This window comes from Hordeum vulgare, chromosome 2H, assembly GCF_904849725.1.
Source record: "Hordeum vulgare subsp. vulgare chromosome 2H, MorexV3_pseudomolecules_assembly, whole genome shotgun sequence".
NCBI classification, from domain to species: domain Eukaryota; kingdom Viridiplantae; phylum Streptophyta; class Magnoliopsida; order Poales; family Poaceae; genus Hordeum; species Hordeum vulgare.
This window is the reverse complement of record NC_058519.1, coordinates 403,029,843-403,043,735: the sequence shown is the minus strand read 5'-3', so window position 1 is coordinate 403,043,735 and position 13,893 is coordinate 403,029,843. Positions and strand designations below refer to the sequence as shown.

General features: G+C 46.9%; 1 protein-coding gene across 1 annotated transcript; it reads right to left on the bottom strand.

The window, feature by feature from the left end:
* Positions 1-4,314: 4,314 nt before the first annotated feature.
* Positions 4,315-5,628, bottom strand: LOC123426422 (LOB domain-containing protein 40-like). Its single transcript, XM_045110259.1, has one exon. It carries the CDS (start codon positions 5,411-5,413, stop codon positions 4,505-4,507), a length of 909 nt encoding a protein of 302 aa, XP_044966194.1. The 5' UTR covers positions 5,414-5,628; the 3' UTR covers positions 4,315-4,504.
* Positions 5,629-13,893: the final 8,265 nt, after the last annotated feature.

The window sequence follows — 13,893 nt, the reverse complement described above, 5'->3', positions numbered from 1 at the left end:
ACCGGCGGTGAGGTTGATGAAGACGGTAGGCGGCCCAGCCCAACCGAAGGCGACATGATAGGCCGCCAGGGTTGCCTCCTTCGGTGTTTGCTACGGTGGAAGCAATGCGGCGACGCACGCGTGCTCCTCCTCTTCCTCCCACTATCTCTTACTCGTCGGGGCCGCGGTAGCGACGGCGGCACCATGCAGTCTCCCGCTGCAGAGAGGGTCATGGCCTCCGCCATCTCCGCCTCGTACGCGGCCTCCTCTGATGTTGCCGCTTCGGCCTTCCATCGGTCCTCCTCGATGGAGTTGGCGAAGGCCTCCGCCAGTGCCACCTAGTATGCCGCCTCATCTTCCTTCTCCTCTTGCTTGACATCAGGGGGAGGCGGGGGTTGTTGTGGTGGCGCTGCACGCCAGGGCACCATACTCCTCGTGTTTGATGACGAACCAGGCCTCCCAATTAGGAGAGTCTGTGGCGTACTAGGGCATGCGCCGTTGGGACGGCGTGAGCTGCGCCCGACGCCTGCAAACCTCCTCGTCGTGCACCCGTTGTTTCCGCGGCACCGCCGGCACTGGGATCCGCTGCGAATCGAGGTGCCAGTGGTGCGGCAGCGTGACGTCCGGGTACGACAGCGACTGCCAGAACTCCGAGTCCCACCGCTCTTGATGCACCGGGATGTGCAGAGACTGGCAACCTAAGTATGAGCGGGCAGGCACCAGCGGCGGAGGATGAGGATGGAGAGGAGGAGCACGTGAGGATGAGGCGCCGGGGGTGCCTGATACGTGTCCGTCGTATCTATAATTTTGTATTGTTTCATGCCAATATTCTACAACTTTCATATACTTTTGGCAACTTTTTATACATATTGATCCAGTGCCCAGTGTTAGTTTCTGTTTGTTGCATGTTTTTTGTTTCATAGAAAATCCATATCAAACGAAGTAAAAACGGGGTAAAAACTTACGGAGATTTTCTTTGGAATATATGTGAATTTTGGGAAGTGGAATCAACAGAAGCCGGTGCCCGAGGGCCCACAAGCCAGAGGGGTGTGGCCTGGCGGAAGGGCGCGCCAGGGTGGCTTGTGGTCACCCCCATAAGGCAGTTGACGCCCTTCTTTCGCTGCAGGGAAGCTAATATCCGAATAAAAATCGTGTTAAAATTTCAGCCCAATCGGAGTTACGGATCTTCTGGAATACAAGAAACGGTGAAACGCCAGAATCTGGAGGGCAGAAAAACGCAGAAACAGAAACAAACGCAGAGAGAGATCCAATCTTGGAGGGGCTCTCGCCCCTCGGCCTCCATGGAGGCCAAGGACCAAAGAGGAAACCCTCCTCCCATCTAGGGGGGAGGCCAAGGAATAATAAGGAGGGGGGCTCTCTCCCCCTCTCCCGGTGGCACTGGAACGCCGTCGGGGCCATCTTCGTGATGACGATCTACACCAACAACTTCGTCGTCGTCATAACCAACTTTCTCCCCTTCTATGCAGTGGTGTAACACCCCTTCTCCCTGTTGTAATCTCTACTTAAACATGGTGCTCAACGCTATATATTATTTCCCAATGATGTATGGCTATCCTATGATGTTTGAGTAGATCGGTTTTGTCATATGGGTTTATTGATGATCATGATTGGTTTGAGTTGCATGTTTTATTAATGGTGTTGTCCTATGGTGCTCTTCGTGTCGCGCAAGCGTGAGGGATCCCCGTTGTAGGGTGTTGCAATGTGTTCATAATTTGCCTATGGTGGGTTGCTTGAGTGACAGAAGCATAAACCCAAGTAGGTGGGTTGTTGCATATGGGAGTAAAGAGGACTTGATACCTTATAATGCTATGGTTGGGTTTTACCTTAATGATCTTTAGTAGTTGTGGATGCTTGCTAGAGTTCCAATCATAAGTGCATATGATCCAAGTAGAGAAAGTATGTTAGCTTATGCCTCTCCCTCTTATAAAATTGCAATAATGATTACCGGTCTAGTTATCGATTGCCTAGGGACAAATAACTTTCTTGTGACCAAAACATCTCTACTAAGACTAACTTAGTTGTTTCTTTATCTTAGCAGCCCTTAGTATTTATTTACGTGTCCTTTATTTTCTTGCAAACCTATCCTATCACGCCTACAATCTACTTCTAGTTTCATATTTGTTCTAGGTAAAGCGAACGTTAAGCGTGCGTAGAGTTGTATCGGTGGTCGAAAGAACTTGAGGGAATATTTGTTCTACATTTAACTCCTCGTTGGGTTCGACGCTCTTACTTATCGAGAAAGGCTACAATTGATTCCCTATACTTGTGGGTTATCAGTGCCCATGCCCTTGTCGTTGCCGGAGCTGCTACCAAAGAGCCCCATGTCTAGGGCTTGGGTTGTCGCCGGTGGGGAAGCATAAAGGGGGTGAGGTGCAGATGTGGACGGAAGTGGGACTTAAAAAAGGACGCTTACACTAGTTGACTAGTGGGCCCGGTGCCAATGGTCGTCCTAAATTTGACGGCGGACGATAGTTGGGCGGCCGCCAAGTGGGACCGTGGCGGACACTGAGAGGTCGCGCGACACGTCCCTGTTGATGCATTTTAGGCGCAATTTCGGGCCGAAAATGAGTTCGCGCGGACGCGTAGCACACACGTTTTGGGTTTGGATCGACACGTTGGGTCTTCTCTTTTGTCCGCCGCGGGCCAAACGGACGCAGGCGGATGAAATGGGTCGGCGCGTTGGAGTTACTCTAATAATTCAAATGAGAACACGATAAGCAAATCGATACATGTCATTATAGTTCAAATGACAAAGGTTATGTAGCCGAATGCTAAGATAACGAACACCAATCCTGTTGTTCGTATGTACCGGGTTATAACAAAAAACAACCTTTCTTTCTTTGGCCCATGCCCAACGAGAAGCCTCCTTCCATAGCAGCGAAAATGATTGCTTCACTAACCAATCAATGACGTCGACACGGTTTGTCACATTGAACTAAACATATTCTTCCTTTGTTGTACACAATGCAATTTGACGTGCAAAATCACGTCTACAATCTTTTTTGGTCTTCTTGAGCTTGGCCAACTTCTTCTCTTTTTTTATTAAATTTTTCAAAACACCCTTGATGAAATGGTACTTTGGAAAGGCTCTACACACCGCATTCAATGCATCAACGGCTTCAACCCACGGGTTCATATTTTCCTCAATAACTTTGCGTTCACGATTCACCACCGCCTCAGCAGAAAACCTCGACCTAAACGAACGTTCTTAACCTACATTTCGAGAAGTGACTATTAAGGTAATCATAGCCTTAATTATTTTCTTAAACCTAACAGTAACACTTAACATGACCACTAACCCTAGCACAAGATCTATGTTACCCCCAACAATGCTAGCCACATAATACATAGGAAATCACAAAAATAACTCTAAATGCATCATATTCATTGATTTGACCACAACAAAATGATGAACTAGGGTTTGCAATAAAATGAGCAAATGCACTCAAAATACACGATTTAAACCAATCAAAATGAGGGAAAGTGAGATAGGTACCTTAGGTGATGAAAGTGCTCTGGATCCAACGGACAATTCTCAAGCAAATAAGAGACACTTAAGAGGCCCTTGTGTGAGGACGAGAGAGGAGTTGCTCGGGGAGAGGTGAGTGGCCGAATTAATGTATGGGTGTGGTGGAGGAAAGACCCACCAAAACAGGCAATCTTATGCACCCCAAGACCCTACCGCTAGGGTTTCGGGCGGTAGGTGTAGATACCCTACCGCCACGTAGCTTGGTGGTAGGCCCATTGCCATGTCAGCAGCTAACTATCGTCCGTCGGCTGCCGTCTGTCATCCTACCGCCCCATGCAGCGGGTAGGTAAAAGGGTCAAATCCCAACTTCTTTTCAAACTAGTGTCAAATGTCATAGAATTCGTTCGATAATCCACCGGCTCCTTCAAATTTAAGAATCTACAAAACACATGTGTAGCCGTTCCATGAATTTTAACTATGGCTCTGTCCGCTCCGCGGTTGAATCTATAGAGCACATGTCCAAACATTCCATGAATTTTAACTACAGAGCTTCGTCCGCGAAGGACTCGGAACGGGCTATATGAGGGTCGACTTTGGAAATGCAGTTTTAGGAGATGCTAAACGCTGTCACGAACCTTGCAATGGCCTACGAGAACAAGAAGCCTCTTGGAGCTGACAAGCGCAGCGGGTGCAGGAAGCCTTGCAATGGCGTACGAGAACAAGAAGCCTCCAATGAGGTTGGAGCTGACAAGCGCAGCGGGTGCAGGAAGCTGTAGAAGCGTTGCTAGAATGCTTAGGTTTCAGGATCCAACCATACCGGACTGACAAAATGCACCAGTAGAACAGAGCAGCAAAACACATATTTTATGGGGAAAATCTTGGCCATGGTGGAGCTATTGTCTGTACACTCATTGCAGCCATGAAACAAAAACGAACTAACGGATCCTAATTTTTTTAAAATTAAAGGTAAAAGAGTTGATCAAATAGCTCTCTGTGTTTTCACAAAGTAAAATGTGCTTAAAAATCCCTCCTATTTTAGAGGAAGCGGAGCCCCACGAAAGCCGGTTCCGCAGCGGTTCGGACGCTCAGGTGACATCCGGCCGGCCGTGCTGCGACGGGAGCGAATCCAAGCGTGAGCTCGAGCCCTAGTTCTTCATCATCCTTTTCGACCTCCTCCGCATGGTCTGCGGCCGGCTCTGTGCTCTGCTCCTGCTCCTGCTCCGCCTGGCTGACGTGCGACCCCGCCTCGGCCTCCGTGTCGGCGGACGCCTCTTGCTGGGAGTGTGGCTCCACGGGGTCCTCATGTCGGCTGTCGGAGGACTCGTGACTCGGGGCACGCTGGAACGCGCCCTCCTCCATCTCCTTGCGGTGTTGACGATCCAGCTCCTCCTCCGCCGTGGGCGGCCGCGGCTGCGGCTTGGGTTTGTTGTTGGAGTCGCTGGACGGGTTGTGGTGGGAGGAGGCGGAGGAGGCGCGCTTGAAGCGGGTGCGGCCGGGCTTGGCGACCTTGTGGAGCCTCCCGTCGGCGGCTGGCGAGGTGGAGACGTGACGGATGTCGTACGCCTTGAGCGGCGGGGTCCGGTCGGCGGCGGCATCCTCGGAGGAGACCTGGACGATGGGCTTGCCGCTGAGGACGGCCTCGACGGCGGCCTGGCACATCTGCCAGTTGTTGGACCAGAGCAGGCCGACGGAGCCGTAGATGGGGTTGACGATCCGGCCGCAGGCCTCGTAGAGGAGCGAGCGGAAGATGCCGGGGCGGAGGCTGTCGTCCGTCCCGGCGTTGATGAGGTTCATGAGCCCCGCGCGGCCGTAGAACTTGGCGAGGAAGACGGTGGCGTTGGCCTGCGCCTCGGGGCTCTTGATCCACTGCAGGCAGGGGCGGATGCTGCAGTCCTCGCTGCAGCCCTTCCGCAGCACGCGGCAGCCGTTGCAGCTAAGCCGCATCGTCGGCGTCGGTCCTTGAGACAGAGTGTACGTGCTGGATGAGTATCTCTTGGTGCTCTCGATCTGCTGCACAAGCAAGCAAACCTACACAACCAGAAGGAAGAGGGAGAGGAGAGGAGAGGGGTGGTGATGTATTGATGTGATGTGAGCTATGCAATCCAGGAGCGATTGATTGTGATGATATAAAGAAGAAGGGAGGGCGGGGACGGCGCCAGTGGTTTTGCGAAAACTGGGAACGGGCTGGTGCTGGTATTAGGCTATTGGCCGCGTCGCGAGTCCGAGGAGGCAATTTGATGACTGGTACGTGTACTTGACTGTCTTTGTTTAGTTCCACTGGTTACGGGAGTGCATCCCCCCTAGCGAAACATCCCTCCCATTACCGTGGGTGCTCTCTCCGTCTCCGGGTTTGCCCGGCTTCTGGTTTTCCAGGTGGACTTTCTTGAATAATCCAACCAACCAACTATTCAAGCGCCCACTCCATAAACCATTTCAGTTTTGCTAAATCTCACTTGCCTCAAATTTTGTCCTCTGCTTCAATTAATTTCTGCTATGCACAGGGTCAAAGATGGAGACCACGATCACAATAAAAGTAACATAGATGGTAATATATTGTCATCTAAGTAAAAAAATATAATGTCGCAACTAATCAACAAGAAAAAAGAAAAAAATTGGTAACTTAACTAGTTACTCGTACTATGAGGCTGATCGTAATGGTACTATCATAAGTAGTATTATGCATGTCAGCTAGACAATTTTGATAAGGTGACATAAAATTAAACGAAGAAAGAGAGGGTTGAGTATCATATTATGATACCACATCATATTAAATATTGTGTTATTATGTGTCATGTATGGCAATAAATGACATATCTTATGATACTAACATATGATACTATGCATTACGGGTGTAGTATCATACACTAGTATCCTATATGCATGATATAGTATATGATACTCCTCATTACAACCAGCCTGAGTAACATAACACATACCAAGACAAGATGAGTCTATGAGCTAATAAATAAAAGGTTCAATGTGACTACTCCTATGTTACAATCCATTATGGATGTAGTAACTTAGAGCATCTCTACCAGACCCCGTATAATGCCCTCGCCCGTAAAATAATAGCAAAAGACGGGTCGGCGTAGAAAATGTTGCCCGATCAGACCCCGCAAACACGTCCGACCCATAAAAATTGTTGCGTGGCGCGGCAAAATTTCGCCCTCAACCTTCAGATTCACGGGGTGAGAGGCCGACCCGAGCTCTCCTCCTATCTGCAACGAGATTCGGCGCGAGGGAAATTTCCACTCGGTCGTTCCCCGCTCCCCCCTCCTCGGCAGCCATTGCCCCACCAACGCGCGCTTCGGACCATCTTCCCCGCCATTCTTCGCCGCCATGGAAGCCTCCGAGCCGAACCACGTCAACGTGGAGGTCGCGCACGTGCAATCCCCTCCGACGGATCTCGTCACCGGCCATGTCGCCCCGCCGTCACCCAAGGCACTAATGCGCCTGCCCACAACCAGCAGGGCAACTTTGTCGTGCATGGCGGCAATCTGGCAAGCCCCACCCGAACGACACGTGCGCCGGGCGGCGTCGCTGCTGCGCTATCTTACTGGCCACCCGCGAAGAAGATGACCAAGGTTTTCGACGTGAAGCGGAAGAAGGTTCCTACGAAAAAGGTCGGTGCCTTCGTCCACTCCCTCCGCCCCGGCGAGATGTTCCCCGACGATGCCTTCCAACGGCGTTGCTTCCACCGCAGGCGAGGTGTTCGATAAAATGACCGGAAGGCATGCATCTTCCCTCCCTTGTTCTTTCTTCGCTTTTCACCATTGTGGTAGCTCGTCACTTGATGTCGTTCAATTTAGCGGTGGTTCGAACAATGCCACTGCCAAGTTCGTGAACTTGTTGGACACCAACACCATCGACGTCGATCAAGCCCCGATCGCTGGTTTCAATTACAACGAAATGGAGGGTGGCGTGGATGATCGCGGTGGTTAAGATGAAGTGGAGGAGGTAGATGAGGGGGTGTATTAGCAAGCGCAAGCAAAAAAAATTGTGAGATCGAAGAACTACACGATCTTGGAAGATCAAATCTTAATCAAGGCTTGGAGTACGGTGTGTCTCAAACCTCCAAGAGGGACTAGTGTCTTGGAAGAACTATGGATGCTTACACGGGTGTGTCTCAAACCTCCAAGAGGGATTGCCAAAGAATTGAAGATCAATACTTCCAATTGATGACCAAGCATCCTAATAGGACAGCATGGACCTTTCGGTCACTCCAAGGTCGTTGGGACGTGATCAAGTCGATTTGTAGCCATTGGGTAGCTTGCTTGGAACAAGTTCGCAATGCACCTTCAAGTGGAACCGTGGAATCCAACTATGTGAGTTCGTTTTCACGTCCCAAGTTCTGCACACCATTTGCATCATATGAAATGATTGCATCATTTGACTTTGTTTTAGTTGTGTAGGACAAAATTACCCAACAACGGTAGAAAGACATGGTGGCTTCTGAAGGCAAAAAAATTAAACTAGAGCATTGTTGGGATATGCTCAAAGACTGCGACAAGTGGAAGTTGATTGACAAAGAACCCCAACGAAGAGAGGTTCACTTAAGAACATGGATGAAGATGAAGATGATGATGTCCCATGAAACTTGAACAAGCCCGATGGTGACAAGAAGACAAAGGAGAAGATCAGCAATGCCATGGACGACATCAGCAAAGAATGGCATGATATGACAAGGAGAGACATCTTGAAGAGGAGGATGCTTGCGTGTTATAGTGGCGGCGATGTTTTCTTATCTGGAATTGGAACCAATATCATCGATGATTTCGGAGTCGGAGTTGGAACAAGTGCCGGCGATGGATTCGTGGGCGGCGATGGATAAAGGGCGGCGATGACCTCGATGATGCGCAGTGAAGAGCGACCAAGATGCATGAAGTCCTTTTGCGTTTGTATTTAAAAACTATGCTTTCCTTTTTCGTGCAAACTATGTTTCATTGTTTGAATTTGAACTCATTTGTCGGAATCGCTGTCAAATTCACTTATTAGGGCTTTTCAGTTTACAGGTCGACGCGGCAGCGGCCGAGCAAACCCTGCATAGCCGACCCGTAAAAGAGCATCTTCCTCGAATATCTTTTTTTACGGATCCGTTTTATGGGGTCTCACTTTGTCCGCGCTCGCGTAGGCCCGCAAAACAGTTTTTCCGTGAACTGTAAATGAGTTTTGTGGGTCGGCTTTATACGGAGTGTGCTAGAGATGCCCTTAGAGCATCTCTAGCAGATCTCGTATATCGCCGACCCGCAAAAGTTCTTTACAGTTCACGGAAAAAGGTTTTTGCATGCCGGCGTGGGCGACGGCCGAGGAGACCCCGCAAAACGGACCCGCAAAAAAGGATATTCGCATAATATCCGTTTTGCGGTGTCTGCTTGGCCGTCGTCCGTCGCCGACCCGTGAATCATTTATTCGCATTTCAACTTCGAGCATGAAAACACATTCTTTGCTTCTTTATATTCTTCAAAGGCATTGGATACATAATAATTTACCAAATCTTTGCTAAAATAACAAGACCAAAGAAAACAAGAATCACAATTAGGCATTTTAAAAGGTATCCAACTTCCATAACTGTTCCCACTAGTTGAACCATCATCTTCTCCATGCATTCATTGTTGATGTGCGGATTCTTGATCTTACATTTTTCATTCTTTAGTTTTGATTCTAAAGAATTGGACGTTGCTTCTCCTCTAATTTCTTTTCTAAATGCACATGCAACCACATCATTAGCCTTAGTTATACTAAGGAATGCACGCACATCTCTTAAGTTTCTTCCTATCAATAAATTGACGTATTCTTCTTTCTAATACCAAAATGAGCATCCACCTTCCTACACACATGAACACCTCAATAAGCTACAGAAATTTAATCAAATAAGTTGACAAAAGCCGAAAGGAAAGAAAAAACATATCCCGTCGTTATTGCATTTGAAGAATACCCATTTGGTTGCCGCGTGCTAGATGTGAGCCGCAGCCCTGTCTGTATTAATTGGCTGGATGGAAACCATATGAAATTTCACGAGAAGATACCCACATGCAGCCCCTGTTGGCTCGAGCTGGCGCCAGTAGTGGATCTAGGCTAAAGAGTTAGGATGGGCCAACAGTAAAACTGTTCATTAAAATTATTTTTTCATAATATTTTTAACATTTTTTCTATGATACAAAGCTATTATAAAAATTTCAGGATGGGTCGTGGCCCACTCTATCCATCCTCTACCTTCGGCACTGCCTAGTGTCGTGTCGTGCCATCGTTGCTCACCCCACTTCATCGCACTGGCCGTCGTTGCTACACCTTTCACACGCCCCTTGCCACCACAACGTTCCTCGTCTCTGCACATGAACGCCGTCTAGGAATTGCACCCGCCGCTCCGCCACGCCTCCAAACAATTGAGCATGTCATTTGTATGCTTGTGTAACTGATAATGAGGAGGGGGGGGGGGATTCTTAGAGGAAGAAGTTTACAAAAACTAAAAAAAATGGTCATCAAATAACTTTCCGTGCATTATACACACATTCCATCAAATAAACTTTACGCTAAGTTTTCTTACATGAGCTATGTGGGATATGCTCTTAGGCCTCCATTTGCAAAATAAATAAATAAAAATCATCAAATTCATAGGCCCGAGCGTGGTATCCGTGAGGACTATAACCAGAGAGAACATTTTAATCGGCAAGGGGCCTACTCTCCCCCTCGTGGTTTCGTCAGGTAGTTTTCATTTTAATCGGCTTCACCGGCTATTTTCTATTTAATTTTATTTTAGACAGTACTGGACGACGCATCGGCCTGAAAACTCGGTCGATCGCAGCGCAGCCCTACGACTGGAGGATCCTGCATCGTTGGATCTCCCCCAGCTATTTCGTTCTTCTCATGCAGCTCAACCAACATCCTGATCCCCCGCCTCCTGTACATCTCGCACGCGCCGTCTTCTGCGGGTAGCCCCGCGGGCTCCCGCGCGTTCGTCGATGTCGTTCCCGTCGTCAGCCTGCTCACCACGCTCGCCCCCGACGTCGTGATTTGCAACAACCCACCACCCACATCTCGCCTCCCATGAAGAAAAAAAAAAGTTGTCGGTGGTAGAAAAAAACAATACTATTGCAACAAAACAGAATGACGGATGTAGCAAATTTGTACAATGGTTGTAGCATTTTCTCATCATGATTGCAGCTCGGCCATGCCAATGCTTGTAGCAAAATTTTGAAACGGTTGTAGCAAAATTTTTGAAACGGTTGTAGCAAAAATCGCTGGATGATTGCGGCTACAACTTCAACGAACTTTGATTACAACTTTGACGAACGTGGTTGTAGCTTTTTTATGAATGCTTGTAGCTTTTGTGATACATGGTTGTCCTGCCTTTGAGATAAACGCTGGAAATGGAAAGGAATGCAGTAGCAAACCATAGGAAAGAAAACTTCTACACCTACATGCAGAGTTGGTGTTCGGTACAGAGGAAAACTGACAATAGAAAATCAACTGATGTGGGTCCCGGTCAGTATATTTTTAAAGATCGACACTAGCTTCATTTTCTGTGTGTGTGGGTCCAGTTGCATGCCTTGCTGCAACTTTTCTCTTCCATTCCTCGGGCCTACGCAAAAACAAGCAGTTTGGGTAGATGTTTTTTCCCGTAAAAGCGCAGGTTCGTGAGACTTTCCACCGGATTCAAATGAACGGGTTCCTTTGTACCGAACCAGGTTTTCTGTAGCAGTTTTATACGAACGAGTTTCAGTTTTCCTACGTACCGAACAGGGCCAAAAGGCAGGAATGGAATCAGGTGCAGGCTGCGGCGAGAGGTCGCTGGAAACAAACGGCCGAACCCTGCGGCAGGAGGGCCCAGAGGAGGGTGGGAGAGGAGAGGGTCTTTCGTTGGCTCCGCTCCCGGTTTTGTGGAAATCCTCCGCTTTTCAGGAATCCTGCCAGTGCTGCCCCGGTTTTGCCTTTGCCCAAACCATGGGCGGTCATGGCCCTTGCTGCTTTCTTTACTCCCTTCCGTCCCCCACGCTGCTTCTCCCTGTGGTACCACGTTTCGTCCTCTAGAGCCTCTCTTGTCGCCGTCGCCGTGCTTATCTGCTTGCTCCCAGGTCAATTAGTCGGTCCTTGTTTAATCATCCGGTGACACAGCGATACAGGCAGCCAGGGTATACGTACGTATACCTAGCTAGATGCTCCTTGTGCTTCTTGGCCTCTACGTATACTAGAGCCCTGAAACAAAAGGTATAGGGATGGGTGGTGTATTGCATTGCACCACATCACGGGTCCAGTACACCGATCGCATACATTGTTTCTGCCTACACAAATGTGCGAGGAAGGTGTGCTTTGTACTCCATCTATTGATAAAGCCCTGCCCCTGTACGTCCAGATTAAAGTAATGCAATTTGCATGTACCCGACGGCTTGATTAGCTATTACCCCGTCCCCGTTGGGATCGATCGATCGAATATTTGGTGTGGAGGGTTTTGTCAGAGCTGGCAACCTCCGGGTCCATGATCAGATTCCTGGTTAGCATGCACGTTCATACCCATGGACGAATCCACGGTTTTGGGAGGCCAGTTTTCCGGTTTCCTTGGAGTGGTACCTGCCTTTCCTGCTTTCCAGCTCCTTCCTCCTTCACGTCCTGTCCTGCCTCCTGGTATTCTCTTTCTCAACAGGATATATTATAATTTCTTTGTTTGGATGGACGGTGGATCTTCTCTTCTCTCAGGTTAATCTATTTCACACGTATGTACGGTGGGCTTCTCTTATTATTATTTTTTACTAGTAAAAGGCCTGTATTGCAACGGGAGAGAAAATAATTCATGTGCTTAGCCCAATAACCATGAATTAAGACTCATGTCTTTTATTTAAACATGACATCACCTTTGTGTTGCGGACAATGGCATTAGTGTTCACACAAAAAATACGTTTAAATATGATTAGTCCTAAGGCATCTCTCTCTTCCGTGCGCGAGCGTGCGCTCGCTCGAATTAAGAAAAAAATATGTTTTTTCTCATAGGTTTGCATGCGTGGTTATGGATGTTTTCTTTCCTCTTAATCTGGTTTAATGAGTGTTTATTTGCAATACGAATTGCCGCCGGTAAGAAAGAACTCACCGTGCACGATAAATTAAGTTTGCATCCAAAACAATATTTTAGAAATATGTAACAACTAAAAATGGAATCATATTTAGATTTTACACATTTTTCTAATCAAATTCCATATATAACATGCTAAAATCCAAGGTACGATTTAAAAGATATGAATGGTTTTAAAAAGCATTAGTTTGGGATAAACTATGAATTGATTAACCAGAAAATCAAGGGTTTTTTTGTTAAAACACACAAAAAACAATTTGTCTAACTTAAACATAGATGGCGGGTTGATTACCGGAAACGTTAGGGGGTTTCTAAGAAAATCCAAAAAAGATCTATAACATGGACTAGTGATTTAATTCCAAAAAGTTGCGTGTACTTTTTTGCAAAAAGGTGTGATGGACGGGCAAAAAGAGTATGTGCTTTATTATTTGGTAGAATTAAAGATTGGACAAATATAAAATCATATAAGCGAAACAAAACAAAGAAGGACTTAACTACACAGCGGCGCCGCATCCGAGTCTTCCCATGCGGTGGCTAATTCCATCTCCCTACCATGCATGCATGCAATGACGTCATCAAGATTCTCTCTATTGACTTAAAATTTAAAAAGTTTTATCTCTAAAACCGTTAATTTAATTTTCAATCCGTTTTCACCGTTGGCTTTGTCGCGACGAGATCTTCAAAACTAGACCCCATATCGACATGTTTCAAGAACTTTTTTCCTCCATCCATAATTGCCACATTTTTAGACTTACTTGTCGTATTATTAGCCACTTACTTATTCAAAAAAAACTTAATTACCATTTTTCTCGATGTGAATCATGTGTCACATGTATCCATATTGCAGCACACATCAGCGTGGGCTAGAAGGATATACAGATGACATCACAAAAATATGCACTGCATGCAAAGCGTCACACAGAAAATCGGTAAAAAAAGTGTCTCACACAAAAACATGTGTTGGCAAACCTTATTCACTAGCTAAATGCATCTCGTTAGTACTAGTTCTACTAGTAGTAGTTTAAAATTGCATAGTTGCCAATTTTATAAAAACTTAGTTGTCAAGATGCTAGTTTAACTATGCCGAGTTGTCATATTTACAAAGGATGACAAAAAAAGATTCTTTTTTGTCACCGGTTTTAAATATGTTGAGTTGTCATATTTTTGCGTGTAATCGCCTAAAAAGTTGTTTATGCTTGTCATTTTTATTATGTCAAGATGTCATATTTATACGCAATTTTTAAAAATTTGGCGATTAGGTTATTTTTTATCAAACAAGTAAGTACTTACTAATATGACAAGTAAGTGCAACAAATGTGGTAATTATGAGGAAAAAAAAAGTTGTCGAAACATGTCGACATGG